The sequence below is a fragment of the Pterocles gutturalis genome, unplaced genomic scaffold (assembly GCF_000699245.1).
Source record: "Pterocles gutturalis isolate BGI_N339 unplaced genomic scaffold, ASM69924v1 scaffold40660, whole genome shotgun sequence".
Classification (NCBI taxonomy): Eukaryota; Metazoa; Chordata; class Aves; order Pterocliformes; family Pteroclidae; genus Pterocles; species Pterocles gutturalis.
The window spans coordinates 4,303-18,055 of NW_010142240.1; the positions used below are offsets into that span (position 1 = coordinate 4,303).

The window sequence follows — 13,753 nt, forward strand, 5'->3', positions numbered from 1 at the left end:
ACAACTGGCTCTTTGCTCTCCTTCAAACCCTCCGAGGTCCTGATGCTGCCCCCCTGCCACTTCCTAACAGAGGTTGTTGCTTTTCTCCTTGCTCTTTTTCTTCATGGTAGTGCCCTTTTATGGATGAAAGGATCCTGAGTTTACACAATAAAATCAAGACCCAGCCGTTGGAGTTCCCAGACCAGTAAGTACTCAAAAAAAAAAACAAAAAAAACAACCCAACCCAAACCCTCAGCTCTTATTTTAAAGCTCATTTGAGGCATTTCTCAGACGCTGCCTGGGTGCAGATGGTCCTGCTCCGCTGTGGTTTTGCAAACTCGGGCTCTGAGCCCTTTGTTTGGTCCTCAGCCCTGGAAAACTTCCTTTGTGTTAAACGTGAAGGGAAGATCTCTTGGTTTGCAGTTGCTGAAGAAGGAGTGACTGAATTTGCAGAGGCATTTGAGGGAATGGATTAACCCCTGTGGTTGGGTTTTAGCCTGGGTGGAGTTGGTGTCGGGCTCTCCCAGCCCCATACCTGTGGGATCACACTTCAGATTGCCCAAAAAGGGGATATTTTGCTTCCCTGGGGGGTTTGGGAAGGAGGGGCTGCGTGGCACCTGGGTGCACGACTGCTCGGAGCTGCATCCCTGCCAGGGCTGGGCTCCAGCACCACGGCGGCTGGCACTGGGATGAAGGGAGGCAGCACCCAGCATCCATCCCCTTCCCCGTGTCACCTCTCCCCTTTCCCTTCCCCAGGCCAGAGGTTACAGACTTCTTGAAGGATTTGATTACACGGATGCTGGATAAAAATCCTGAATCTAGGATTTCGGTCCCAGAAATCAAGGTACTGACCCAAACCCCTGGTGTTGGCGGTGGCTTCACTTCTCTTGGGTTCTCCTTGCTCGGCTTTTTTTTGGGAGTCAGTTTGATCGCGCCAGGCTAGGTCCTCCCCCTGTGCCCAGGGTCGCTGGGCAGGTAAGTCCCAGCTCCTTCCCCTCCTCCGGGACCTGCTCAGCGTTGGGAGCTTTGGTGCCCGCAGAAGTCACAAGCAAAAGGAAATCCCCTGAGTACAGTATTTCCTCTGCTACCAGGAAAGTACTGTGCAACAGCCTTTCGCAGGAGATTTCTGGTCCTCCGCCCCTGTGAGAGCCTGGAAGGGGCGAGAAGCTGAGAAAATGGAGACTAAGGTAGGGGGAAAGGATGGCGGGGGAATTGCTGAACTATTTTGTGCTCCTCCTGCAGCCACCCGAGACACCAGGTGTGTGGGCAAGGAGAAGGAGGGGTGTCTGCCTTCTGTCGTGGATTAAATCAGGTCCAAGACGAGGGCTCAGTGGGTCTCCCCATCACTGCTGCTCATACATATGGTTTGGAATAAATTGCTCTTGCCTCTTGGTGTTGTCTCGTCCGTAAGATGAGAGTGAAAATGGATTGTCTTCCCTAAAACCCACTGAGATGCCCAGTGCTGTAGGGCATCTGTGCCCAAGGTTATTACTTGATTGCTTAAGATGGGGCCAGCGCTGGCTCTGGATGAGGCACACGGGAGTGTTTTCTGCTCTGGGCCCAGGTGGACCTGGCAGCATCAGGGTGAGATGGCTCATCTCTCTCCTGCTCGCTGGTATTTCAGGAGCACGTAGGGGCCATAGCTTGGGCGAGGAGATGCGTTTGCCAGGTGGGTGTTGTTTGAGTTATGAAAAAGAGGAACTCGTTCCTGACAGGCTGTGTTATTCATTGAAGTTGCACCCTTGGGTCACCAAGAACGGAGCGGAGCTGCTGCCCACGGAGGATGAGAACTGCACCCTCGTCGAGGTGACGGAGGAGGAGGTGGAGAATTCGGTCAAGCACATCCCCAGTCTGGCTACCGTGGTGAGTAGGAGGGAGGCAATGGTCTGGGGATCCACACCGGGGTCTGTGCTGTCTCCCGCGGCAATCCCAAACAGCCAGAGGTTGATGCTGATGGGCAAAAGCTTTGGGAAGGATTAAAGACCTCCCCTCCCTTGGAAACAAGAAGATGGGGTCTCAGCATCTCACTGGAGGTGGCTGTACCCCGCAGTGCAGGGGAATAATCCAGAGCAGTCCCAAAGGGACCCATCAGCACTTTCCTGGTCTCGGTGCTTGAGCTGGCTGCCTAAGTATCGCTGTATTTGCTCAGGGCAAAAGAGGATTTGGTCTAGGACCTGCCTACAGCCAGGAGTGGGTGTTTTGGCCAGGCACAGGGAGCTCCTGTCCTGCTCTGTCCGTTCGGCTGTAGAGGCTGCGGGAGCTTCCCAGGATGGAGATTTAATCTGGGCCACGGCGTACGCCAGCCCCCGCCTGGAGCTATTCTTGGTGAATTCATCTTGTCTTCTTTCAAGCTCATATTTTTATTCTGTGCAACCCACTGTGGTGGTGAGAACCAGTGTAACCCTGCCCTGTGTGGAAAGTGAAATCCTTCTGGGTTTTGAACGTAATGATTTTTTTTTGGTGCCTGCTAGCCCTTAAGCGAGGAGAGACAGCAAGCAACCATTCGCAGTTCCCTAGCACAACATTATCTGCCTGTAGGCACCCAGGCTGTGATTTTTTGAGGTACAGTAATCAGCAAAACCTGCTTCTGGGGGGAGAAAATCTTGCCAGCCTTGGCTCTGCTCTCCTTTCCAGCCTCTTGCACCTAGCGTGGCTCCCAGCTGCATGTTGGATTTCAGATGAGGATGCAGCCCCTATATTAAGCAGCTGGAAACTTGTAACTGTGGTTCATTCTGTTATTTTTTGTTTTTAAAGAAAATTTTGATTGGTTTTACTCACTTTCTTAATGACTTGGGCACGAGGGTTGGATGGTCCTGTGCTTTTGAGTGAAAGCGGCAGCACCCTTGACGAACTCCCATCTGGTCTTGCAGATCTTGGTGAAAACGATGATCCGGAAGCGATCCTTTGGGAACCCGTTCGAGGGGAGCAGGAGGGAGGAGCGGTCCTTGTCTGCTCCTGGAAACCTGTTGCCGTAAGTGTCATCGCCTCGCCTCAGCCTGAATGGACATTTGCAGCTTGTCTTTTGCTCAGGAAATCGCTGGAGGAGAATTTGAGGAGTTGGGCTTCGAAGGGGCCATGACCGGGGTGTTAACACACCCTCTGTCTGACCTGGAGCCACTTTGTGGGATGATTTTTGTGACATGACATACCCTGTCCCTCTGATGGGCTGAAAAGCATCTTTGTACGGTGCTCCCAGCCTGTGAGCGGGGAGCTGGGGGAGTCCCAAAGGTCCCATGGCGGGGAAGCAGCAGATGCCGGTGTCTTGTTGCTTTGCCTTTTTCTGAGTCGCTAAGCACATGCTTTACTTCCTTTTAAATCAGGAAACAAGGCAGTGAAGATAATCTGAAATGCAACGACTTGCCCAACGTGGGAGAAGAGGAACTTCTTTCGTGAGCATCAACTTTACGGTTCTGTTGAGCAGCTTGGTCCAGGGCACATTATTAAAGCGTGCTGCTGAGGATGAGTGACGTTAACAGAGCCTACGCCAAATGCAGCATGACACGGCGCTATTTCAGTATAATGCTGGATGTAGAGCTTACATAGCAGCATGTTAGAAGACATCCAACTACTTGTCATAAACATTGAACATCTCCGATCGCTTGGACTGCTGACTTCTTGTACGAAAGGTGCTGGCTAAGAGCAGAGGTGAGCTATTGCGTTGAACAGCAACAGTGCTCTACAAAAAAAAAAAAAAAAAGAAAAGAAAAAAAAAAAGGCAGTTAAACAAAAATGCATCTCTAACTGCTTTTGCCTGGTTTTAATGCCAAATAATTTCTGCGGACTATTGCCAGCATCCCAGGGGTGTTCTATGCCCATCGCATAGTCGGTGGGCACATGCAGAAGGGTGAAGCTTTTGCCATGTGGCACACGCAGCAGTAAAACTACACGGTGCACGTTGAGAGTTCATGACCTACCAGAAATGTTCTTGCATCTATTTCTTGTCATTCTGGTTTGTTTTTTATTGACATGTTTTTAACTGCATGGGAACAAAGCAAAAAAACCCACCTCTTCAGCTTTTTAAAAATGCCTACCTTTGTGAGCCAAGTTGTATTTAAACAGTGTCTTTGGGACGGTCAGAAAGTGAGGTTAATTAATTACCTCCTGAGGTAATTAACACCTTTCCTGAGGTCTTGGTGTGACTAGGACTGGGTAAGTTGAGTATTCAGTGTATGAAAGGAAAAGGTATTTAAGGGCTTAAGTTCAGTCTGAACTATCTTTGCTGCAGACATACGAGTGGAAGGTGGCATTTAGCTGAATGTTTCTTTCGAACAGCAGCGGAAGCACTAGCAACAGTTTGTTTCTAAGTCTTTTACTTGATCTAGGTAGATATTAAATATAAAATTCAGGGTAAAATCCTTCACTTCCATGTACATTACATGGTTTACTATGATTCAGAATAATACAACTTATGCTATTTTTTAAGTATAGACTTAGGGCTTGCTTAGAATTTAAGATCTTAATGAAATACTTAGATTAGCTAGTAATTTTCAAAGAAATTTCCGTTTTTCAAACTCTTAATCTGGATCTTTGGGGCCAATGCTATGTATTTTTTGCAAGTTCGTTACCAGTAATTTGTGAATGCCTGTGGATCAGAGGCTTGTTAGTAAATTAAGTGTATACCTAATTCATGGGTTTTTTCTTACGGAGAGCTCTTTACCCTTCAGTCAGATTACTCTGATTATTTTGTGGTGCTTGTAAGAAATAATAATCTGTTGTGTGGTGGGAGAGACTCTGGTGTCCAGACTCACTTTCCCAAGTTCTCCGTGCTGGGACAAAGCTGGAGAAGAGCAGAGCGTTGATGAGCTGGGGAAGAGTCAGAGTTTGCTTGAGGAAGGGGGTCACGGTAAGTACAGGTGTTTTGTGAACGGAGCATGGGACTTGGGGGGAAAGGTCTGACCTCTTCTCTGTCCCCTTGTCTTCCTCGATCTTGGCCACTGCAAACAGCAGAGTGCTGACGTCCTCGTCCCTGTTGCAGTCGGACCTCGCCTGGTAATTCCTGGTTAGGACGGGTCTTTGATAAAGCCGGCAGAGCATTAGTAAGTGTGCAGGTGCTTACACAAACTGTCCCTTACATCTTCTGATCACTTGAAGCAGTGCTCCCCCTAAATTGCCATTTATTACTGAAACATTGCACTGCTGGCCTCTCTCCAAAGCCAGCGATGCTGGTTCGTGGTTTAGGAGCAGTACTATGGAGTTTGGAGCCATAAGACACGCACTGTTTTCCTCCTATTCTCCATCCGAAGCCAAAGCCCTGCAGCTTCAGCTATGGGAAAACCAAACAGGTGACGTGGGCGCCAGCACTACTGCAGCTGCCGGCTCCCCCTTCCTAAACAGGACTTTTCACTGCGGAAATGCGTGTGAGCGGGCAGTGTGGTTCTCTAACCTTGTAAATGGACTTGTTCTGCCAAAAAAATAAAAAAAAAAAGGGGGATCTGATTATTTATAGCTGGTGCATAGTAATGTGAGTGGTGTGTGTCGTTAAAGGTGAGTTGTAGAGATGCTCTGTGCTGCGTATCTCTGGTTTGTGATGTGGCAGGTGCCTCGCGAGACAGTTTACATTTACCAGACAGATTTGCCAGGTGCAACACAGCTTCTACACGGAAGAAGCTGTATCGGTTCCTGGCTGCCCAGACACACAGCAACTGGGCCTCAGATATTACCATAGGTCAGTGTCTTACGGCCGGCATGGGCTTGGTTCATAAGCATCCTGAAGCTCAGCGCCTCCTAAGTCGCTCTCCAAAATGATCCTCTTAGTGCCAGCTCCGGCAGGGCTGCAGCCAAATGCACATTTCTGAAATAAACTCGATGTAGATTCTTCTTGTTGATTAGTTCTGTGGAAAGCATAAAGCGTGGCTGTGTGAGGAAGATCTATCTAAATGCATGACCTGTTAGAGAAGCCGTACTGTATATATATACATTTGCTCAGTTCCCTAGCTGCTGCTGTTCCTTAGTAGTAAAGCGAGATTTTTTTTTTCTTATAGTGAAGTAAACATTTTGCTTGTGCCTTGGAACTGGGCTATAGCTTGATTTCCCCAACTCTCTTCCTTTCAACCAAGCCCGTGCTGACTGTGGTCTTAATGCTGGTACTAAGCCTTTTTGTCTCTGAAAGCACACAGGAAAGTGCTGAGGGGAAGCCAGGCCTCTTGTCTGACTAGTTTTTCTCGGTGGTCCCCTCTTACCTATCAGGCAATTGATCTGTTTGTTTTCTAAGGTCCTGAACTATTGCTGATTTTTATACTGCTTGTTTAATGACCCAGGCTTGTGTTTCATTCCTATCCCTTTATTATGCATTTAACTTTCAGGTGTATCAAGTTTAAATACTGTGTATTTACCACTTTTAAATTATATTACCTACGAAGAAAGAAAAAAAAAACCACAACAAAAGCAAAACCACAACTAAGTGTTTTTCCACACAGCTGTTCAAGCTTCTCTGTACAAGTTGAAATAAATGAAATGCAACCAAACCCAGAGTTAGTTGGTCAAGTGGAACCATTATCCTGTTTGACTGACTGGTCTTTACCAAGCGATGAGAGTTTACTTGTTGAAGAGGAGTCTGAAAGTGCTTTCCTGCATTAGTGAAATCTGGTGCTGTACCATTCCTGGGGATCTTGGGCTCCAGCCACTGCATCATCCAAACTGAGCCATTCACATGCACAGACTAGAGCGCCAGCTCTTGGAAAGGCACCATTTGAGTTGTGACACTCAGCTGAGAGCTCAGCAGGCAAATAAAAAATAAAACGATAATGCTGTAGCAAACCCACCGCACTGCTGGAAAAAGGCAGCAAAGCCCCTGCCAGGATGCTGGAGGTGTGGAACAGGTCCCAGGGCTCTGTAGCACTAGAAAAGGTGCAGAAAAAAGGATGAGCTGTACTTTGCGTGCCAGTGCGATCACTAGAGATGCTCAAGGCCATGTGAAAATAAAAGCCAACAAATTCACTTAAATCAAATTGTGTAAACCTATTAAGTGCAGCAGCCCAGATAGAGGGCCTGGGGGCAGAGTGGGGTGCATGGGAGGTCTGCCAGGGAATAACAGCTCTGTTCTGACCAGTTGCCACTGGCGTTTGGCTAAGGTCATGCTAGGCTGACCCACCCTGGCCTCTTAACTTTCAAATCTTGTCCCCTGGATAGGGTTTTAATGCAACAGACACAGACAAAGTGTCAGGAGAAGGAAGGTGGAGCAGAAGCTGTAGCAGCGCTCTCACTGAGAGAATCAAGAGGCAAAGCCGACAGCAGCATGGCTTTGATAGCTCTCCAGTAGCAGTTGGTATCTGTGTAAAATGAAGACAGTTCACTGACTCTTAACCTTCACAGGCCCTGGGGAAAAATAAACAAGCAAAACCCAGCTTACAGAAATTTAAGAGGGCCGAGAGAAGGTAATATTTTATTAAAATAAATTTTAAAGTAGTACCACAAAAATTTGACAAAAGAGAAAAAAATAAATCTGTAACCAGTAAGGCATTTACCATAGCACAATGGAACCAGACACTGCTTTGTCTTGGTCTGTGGCCACTGGAGCTTGGAGACACAGTTAAATAGTAGGTGCAGGCTCAGCTAAGCATCACAGTCCTTCAGGGCAAGGAAAAGTGATCTGACAACAGCAAGGAGCAGCTCTCCCAAGGTTCACTGTAAGGAAGAATCTGTGCCTGTGACCCTGTGCTCTCTGCTACCGATGAGCTCAGGGAAAGGACTGTCAAATTGGCAATGTCAGAGTGGTCCCTGCCCCAGGTTTACCCCCTGCAGAGGTCTGGCACCAAAGCACAATTCTTCCTCTGTGCTTAGTGCAATTAACCTGGAAAGAGAGCAGACAACGAGCAGACCCTGTTCTGCCAGGGGGCTGGCTCCAGCCAGCAAAAGTCATGAAGAGTAGTGAAGAAGGTCCCTTTCTCAGGTTTGTTCCCCCTTTTCCTTCCAATGAAGAGGGGGTGGTCCTCACGGCAGGGTCAGAGTAACGTTCACAGCAGCAGTTCACAGCAGCAGTTGGTGCTGTCGCAGCAGCAGATCAGGGGTTTGTTCCGTATGTCTCATTGATTCCCTGAAAGATTCAGAGATTACAGTTCTCTGCCAGAAAACTCTGCTTTCTCCCCCCTTCCTCTCACATAAAACCCTCTGCACAGGCACACTACTCTCTGCTACTCAGACTTTGCATTTCCAGTGCCACAAGGTCTTTTGATTCAGAAATCCACCCTCTGCAGCAACACTTCCCACAAGAACAGGGCTGCAGGGCCAAGCTCTACCCTCAGCACCAGTCAAGCAACACCACCACCCCACTACATCCTTCTGCTGGACAAATGGATCATTTGGAGCCCGAAGGGAGCTGTAGCTGTGGCTGTCAGCATACTGGTCTCAGAACCCATTGAATGGGTCTGTTCACAGCAGCAGGAACCCCCAAAAGCCAAGAAGGAAGGATTTGAGGAGGACAGAGCTGTTGTCTGCATCTGAGAAGGCAACTGCCAAGAACTGCAACCCAAAAAAAGAGGTGCAGTGGGAGCATGGCAAGTTCTTGAACATTTGTTCCAAGAGTGGTTGCCCAGGAAACATGACAATATTTGTTTCTAGTGCTCCTCCCTGCAACAGCTTTGAGATAAAAATTAGCTTCTCTGACAAAGTTTCCTCAGAGCTGTGGTTCAACATCCCTGTTTGATGTGGACTTTCTACATCCTGTTTCAGAATCTCTCCAGAGTCAGAGACGAAGCAACTTTGCCTTCACTCTGTCTCCACTGATGCTTACCAGCTCATAATCCTCCACATACTTGTATTTCTTCTCCCGATAGTAGTATCTCTTCTTCATGCAATACAGAACAACAATGTCACACAGCACTGTTGCCTAGCGGAGATTGAAAGAGTTTAAGACAATGGTCCTCAGAACTGAGGCACTAATCCAGAACTGAATCCAAGTGCAGACAGTGTCACTCACCACGCCAAACAGCGCTAAGCCAGAGCCAATGTTAATCATGGTAGGAATTACATTAAATCGTCCTGCCTAAAAGACAGTTACAAGGGTGAATATGTTTTTCAGTATCTGTGAAAGCCCTCACTGCATGACCTCCAGGAATTAAATCACCCTACCTTTCCAAACACTATGATATCAAAGCGGATGCCATAGGCTTTGACAAGAGTCCGTGATTCGGTGCCATTACTATCCTTGTAGTATTTTGCAAACCTGGAAAAAAAGATAAGTCAGAGCTTAGCTGGAAATTTTGAGGTTGCTTATATGACCATGCGACATCCAGGTGTGCCCCCATCCCAAGAGGATGGGTATTTTGAGAGACAAGCCCCAGGTGATGGAGGGAGATGTCATGCAGGCAAGCACATACAGAAGAAAAGCCCAGAACAGGCGAGTTTAAGACAGGAACTTGCAAATTAGGAACCTGCAAAGCACAGAAAGGGAAGAGAGTAAGCTTTAGCAGCGGAGCAGGAGGACAGACAGGAAGAAGCTCAGCTACACATGAGAACCAGCCCCCTCAGAGGGACGCAGGAGGCTGCAGGAGTGCAGGCAGCCACGAGAGGGCAGGGCCGGGAGCAGGCAGCGAGGGAGGCAGCACAGCTCAGCCTGGCACAGCAAGGCTGTTCCTTGTTCCGCACAATGTGACTCGCAGGCAAGAGACAGGGAAAAGGGATGAGAACAAATAAGTGAGATCAGACTTACTCTGCCACATGGTTGACTAAACCAGGAAGAAGCAGAGAAGAGGGTGGAAGAGAAGAGGAAGGACTGGTAAGGGGCTGCTCCACGGTCTGGAATTTGCAAGAGCACTTCAGGACCTGCACCAGCCGGGCTGCGATATCCTCCAGCCGGTCTCTCCTGACACCCCAATACCCACAGGCCTGTCACCTCCCAAACACATGCTTGTGCTGTCTGCATGACAGCAGCTTCCCAGTGAATTCATTCCAGTTTCACCAAAAGAGATCCCCCGCACTGAGTTTGCGATTTTAGAAACAAGCATAGCCCCGAGCCATGTTTGCTCATGAGCAGGACTGCTGCAAGGATCTTGGCAAGGTGGCCAATCCATATGACTACAGCTCCGAGTCTGGATGCAACCAGCCACCCAGCCCTGCGCCGGTGGTTTTACTGGAGGTGCTGGACCTATCTGTACTGGTCAGAATGTATATGTGGTGGTTTATGCCAGAAGGATGCTCCTGGTGCAGAAATGGTCTTCAACTGACAGATGCTTTCTAGAAATTAGTTTTTCCCTCATGCACAGTGAAGGAGGCACATTCAGTTTCCCACCCCCACACCCCAGCCCCCTCAAATGCTGCCCTATCAGCACACCCGGAAACAGTCGGTTCTCACATTGCCGTGCCACAGGAGGTTGGCCCAAACCGTCACCCAAATTCTGGGCAAATATGACTCGGACACTCTGACGCAATCAGTGGAGCTTCACTGAACTTCCCCCTCTGCTGTGGTTTGCACACAGTGAGGATCCCACCTGCTCTATGTTTTACAGCATCAGAGAAACTCTGCAAGTTTTACAGCACCATCAAAAGGCCAAGGACTACCCACAAATGCCAGAGGAGTGTAGGCAGCCCATAACACTGCGCCAGGCGCAGACTGAGCCACAGGGACACCAGGTGCCCTTTGTAGCCACATTACCTGAAGTTGTAGCCAGGCGAGACGGTGTGGGCAGAGTCCTTGTTGTCGAGGCGCCGGAAGGAGTACTTCGGCACACAGTGGGAAGCACCTCGGTCAAGGTTGCAGTCCCAGTTGATTTGTAGTGCCATGACTCCACCCTGCCAAATGGAGAAGAGGAGAAGGTGAGCAGCCCAAGTGCCTGGTTAGACCAGCACTAGGCTCTCTGCTGATCAGGACCCTGATCTACTTGGCCTTGCCCTAGTCCTACGCTCTTTCCCCCTGCTACAGAGGGTCGCTGCACATAACCCCACCCAAACAAGCTAAGACCAAATATTTGTTAAGTAGAATTGACTCCAGTCCCTTTGGCCAGAGCAGCTTTCCATTCTACTCATGCCACAAGGCAGAGGGGGACAACCACCTACCACTCCTCTTCTACATAGCTGAGGCCCAAGAGAAGGGTCTGCCAAATACCTCCACTGCCATTTCCTGGAAGTTCTGCCCTGCAGCTTCAACTATTTTCCCTAAACGAAAGATGGGGCAGAAGGGATCTGTCTGAGAGTCATAGATGCAGTCCTTGAGGTAGGTGGAGTTGATACTGGGGAGGATGTTTCGCCTACAGGGGAACAGAGAGAGAACACCTGTTGCATCTTCTTTCACTCCTCCAGCTCCCCTTTACTGTCCAAGAGACCAGACAGCGCAATGCCCCACACACGCTATTTACTTGCTGAAGTTGAACTTGGGGTACCAAATGTTGTTCTTCACCAGAATGGTGAAGTTCTCAGCTTCTTGCAGCTGGCCTACAAAACAATAGGAAAAGTAAATAAGTTTCACTTATATTTTCACATACAGGACTCTGCAGGTTCCTCGGTGATCACCTCTTCAGCTTTTCCCAACAGTACCCCAAAGGCAGAAACATCAGCTGCATACCACTAGCCTCCTCTCAGGAGGGCCACTGCAGAGTAGGAAGACAGAGCACTCACTTGGGTATAGGATAGTCATCTTCCACAGGGCACCACGCAAAGATTTCACAGGTCTTGGTGCTGTTGTTGTATGGTACACACTCCCCAGTCTGGATGCCTGGAAAGACATGTGAATGGAGGTACTACCAAGCAAAAATACAGAGGCAGTATTTGCCCTGGGATATCTCCTCGCTCCATAAGGTGAGAGCAGTCTGCTCAGAGGTGAAGTGGCAGTACTATGTCCTCCATTATCTTCCACTGCAATTTGTAGTGCTGTTTCAGAGAAGGACACATCAGACTCAAGGTCTTTAAAAAGCCCTCACACTGGTTTCTAACTCACCAAAACACACATCTATCCAGCGTCCACCAAACACAGTCTAAGTCCATCTGCTCTCCCCAAGAAGAAAAAAATCTGAGCTCCCCATTCAGTTCTCTTAGGTGTGAGAGAACGAGAACAAGGAGACCAAAGTGAAATGCTGCTTCTTTCACAGGAGGGAAGGCATAGCACAGAAGTATTGCAAGACAGACTGAAAGGAGCCCTTGCAGCAGGCTTCCTACCATTGCTGTGGGTGCTGACATATCCTGGGACACAATTGTTCTTCTCTTTGCACTCTGTTTTATCATCTGGAAGCTGGAGAGGAACAATATTACACTAAACTCTATGTTCTCTCTCTCCCCTGTACTCCCACCCACACGAGGCAGGATTAAAGCAGATCCTGTACCTACCTCTGGGCAGCGGCCTTGGCGCTGGTTCAGCGTGAGTATCGCATTGGTCATGACAAACACAGCATTCTCCTCCTGAACATGCAAAACAAGAAGGCAATTTAAGACTCACAGTCTGCAAAGAATATCCGAGACATTGCCCCAAATGTCTTTGTTGACAGAGCCCAGGTGGCCCCAGAGAGGGGACTTCCTTTGGACAGTGCATGTGTAGCACTAAAGGAGCAGATTCCCACATGTATCGCCTGATGCCACTGCCTTCAGGCAGAGGAAGGACTGTGGGACTAGCAACCCTTTCTGTTCTCCCTTTTCGTCCAAATTTCCTCATTCATATTATGAAAACAGAGATAATGTCACTTGTCAGGGGAGTTGCAAGGCAGGAGCAGAAATAAAGCTCCAGCTGCAAATCTGAGTACAACTCCCATTGTTTGTTTTTGGGTTTTTTTGCAATATGTCTATTAGAAATTTGACCAGTCCTGGTTTGTTTCTCCAGAGAGCACCACTTCCATTATTTTCAGTTCTGTATGATTCAGGGTCTGTTGTTTGCTTCTGCTCCAGTGATATTTAAATATGATCACCCAGCCAAAATCTGGCTAAACCTGTCACTTTTTTCTGCACCACATCTCACACAGACAGAGTGACCCATGACTAGCAGCTTGCCTGCGCCTGCCAACCCCGAAAGCCGCCACATATTGCCCACACAGTGTAGATTCCCACAGACACAGTCAATCAGTAACTACAGCAATACCTCCTGTTCAGTTCCGGATCAACTGACTTGCAGCCTATTCCCAGGGTTTCTGCAAACAAATTAACTTGGAGCTGTTTGCTTTAGAAAGCAGCAAGAAAGAGGACATGATTATTGTTCTGACTTTTTTTCCTGAAGCCTGAGAAGTTCTCCCTTCTATACAAGCACACACACAGACGCACTTTTCTCGAAACAAGCTTCCCCGCGGCTAGCGGTGCAGGTGTTCAGCATGATCTGGAACAAAGCAAAGCTGCTTCATTCTCTCGTATCAAGGTCATGCTGGAGCTCAAGCTGCTCCAGACCTCGGTGGACTTTGTCAATGCAGCAGCTGTTAGAAAACCTCTCTGCGTGTGAAAGTGACGGATACCTGAGGAGGGATGACATAGTCGGCCACGTCCCAGATCCTCGCTCCCAAGGTGGATGTGTTTGTCAGCGCTACTCCTTTCACCTTTGCGGTTACAGAACTAACCACAGAGTCCGTTTCCTGGTAGCCCTTCTCCCACAAAAACACCCAGCTGCAAAAGAACGATTGCAAGGAAAAAAAAACCCAACAAAAAAACCCAGATAAACACCATAAACCAGCACAGGCAGGGGGAATTCCTTCTTTTTTTCACGTATCACGTGAAAGGGCCAGTCCAGATAGTTTCATAGAGTTTATCTATAAAAGGGCCACAGGACTAGCAATCTCCCTTCTGATTTATTTTTTCAGAGAGGTTTGTCAGGGTGTAATTATTGCTTTTACGCACACGCCTGAGGGGAGCCTTTACTCCTGAGGGGTCCTGT

General features: G+C 48.4%; 2 protein-coding genes across 2 annotated transcripts in view; one reads left to right on the forward strand and one right to left on the reverse strand.

Annotated features, from left to right (window-relative positions):
- Window positions 1-3,372, forward strand: part of CAMKK2 (calcium/calmodulin-dependent protein kinase kinase 2, beta) — a gene marked incomplete at its 5' end in the record, with an annotated part of 7,055 nt that extends 3,683 nt beyond the window's left edge. The window contains 6 exons of the mRNA XM_010084299.1: window positions 111-184; window positions 736-823; window positions 1,071-1,166; window positions 1,714-1,842; window positions 2,850-2,950; window positions 3,300-3,372. Coding sequence (XP_010082601.1) covers window positions 111-184; window positions 736-823; window positions 1,071-1,166; window positions 1,714-1,842; window positions 2,850-2,950; window positions 3,300-3,372 — 561 coding nt within the window. The remainder of the gene's footprint in view (window positions 1-110; window positions 185-735; window positions 824-1,070; window positions 1,167-1,713; window positions 1,843-2,849; window positions 2,951-3,299) is intronic.
- Window positions 3,373-7,978: 4,606 nt separating this feature from the next.
- On the reverse strand, window positions 7,979-13,570 carry P2RX4 (purinergic receptor P2X, ligand-gated ion channel, 4; the record flags this gene model as incomplete). Its single annotated transcript, XM_010084300.1, is given in 11 exon segments — window positions 7,979-8,011; window positions 8,708-8,803; window positions 8,894-8,959; window positions 9,046-9,139; window positions 10,568-10,704; window positions 11,018-11,159; window positions 11,268-11,343; window positions 11,516-11,623; window positions 12,064-12,136; window positions 12,232-12,303; window positions 13,338-13,570. Coding segments are annotated over 11 exon segments (1,130 nt in total), but the record flags the coding sequence as incomplete, so codon positions are not given.
- Between the last annotated feature and the right edge of the window lie 183 nt (window positions 13,571-13,753).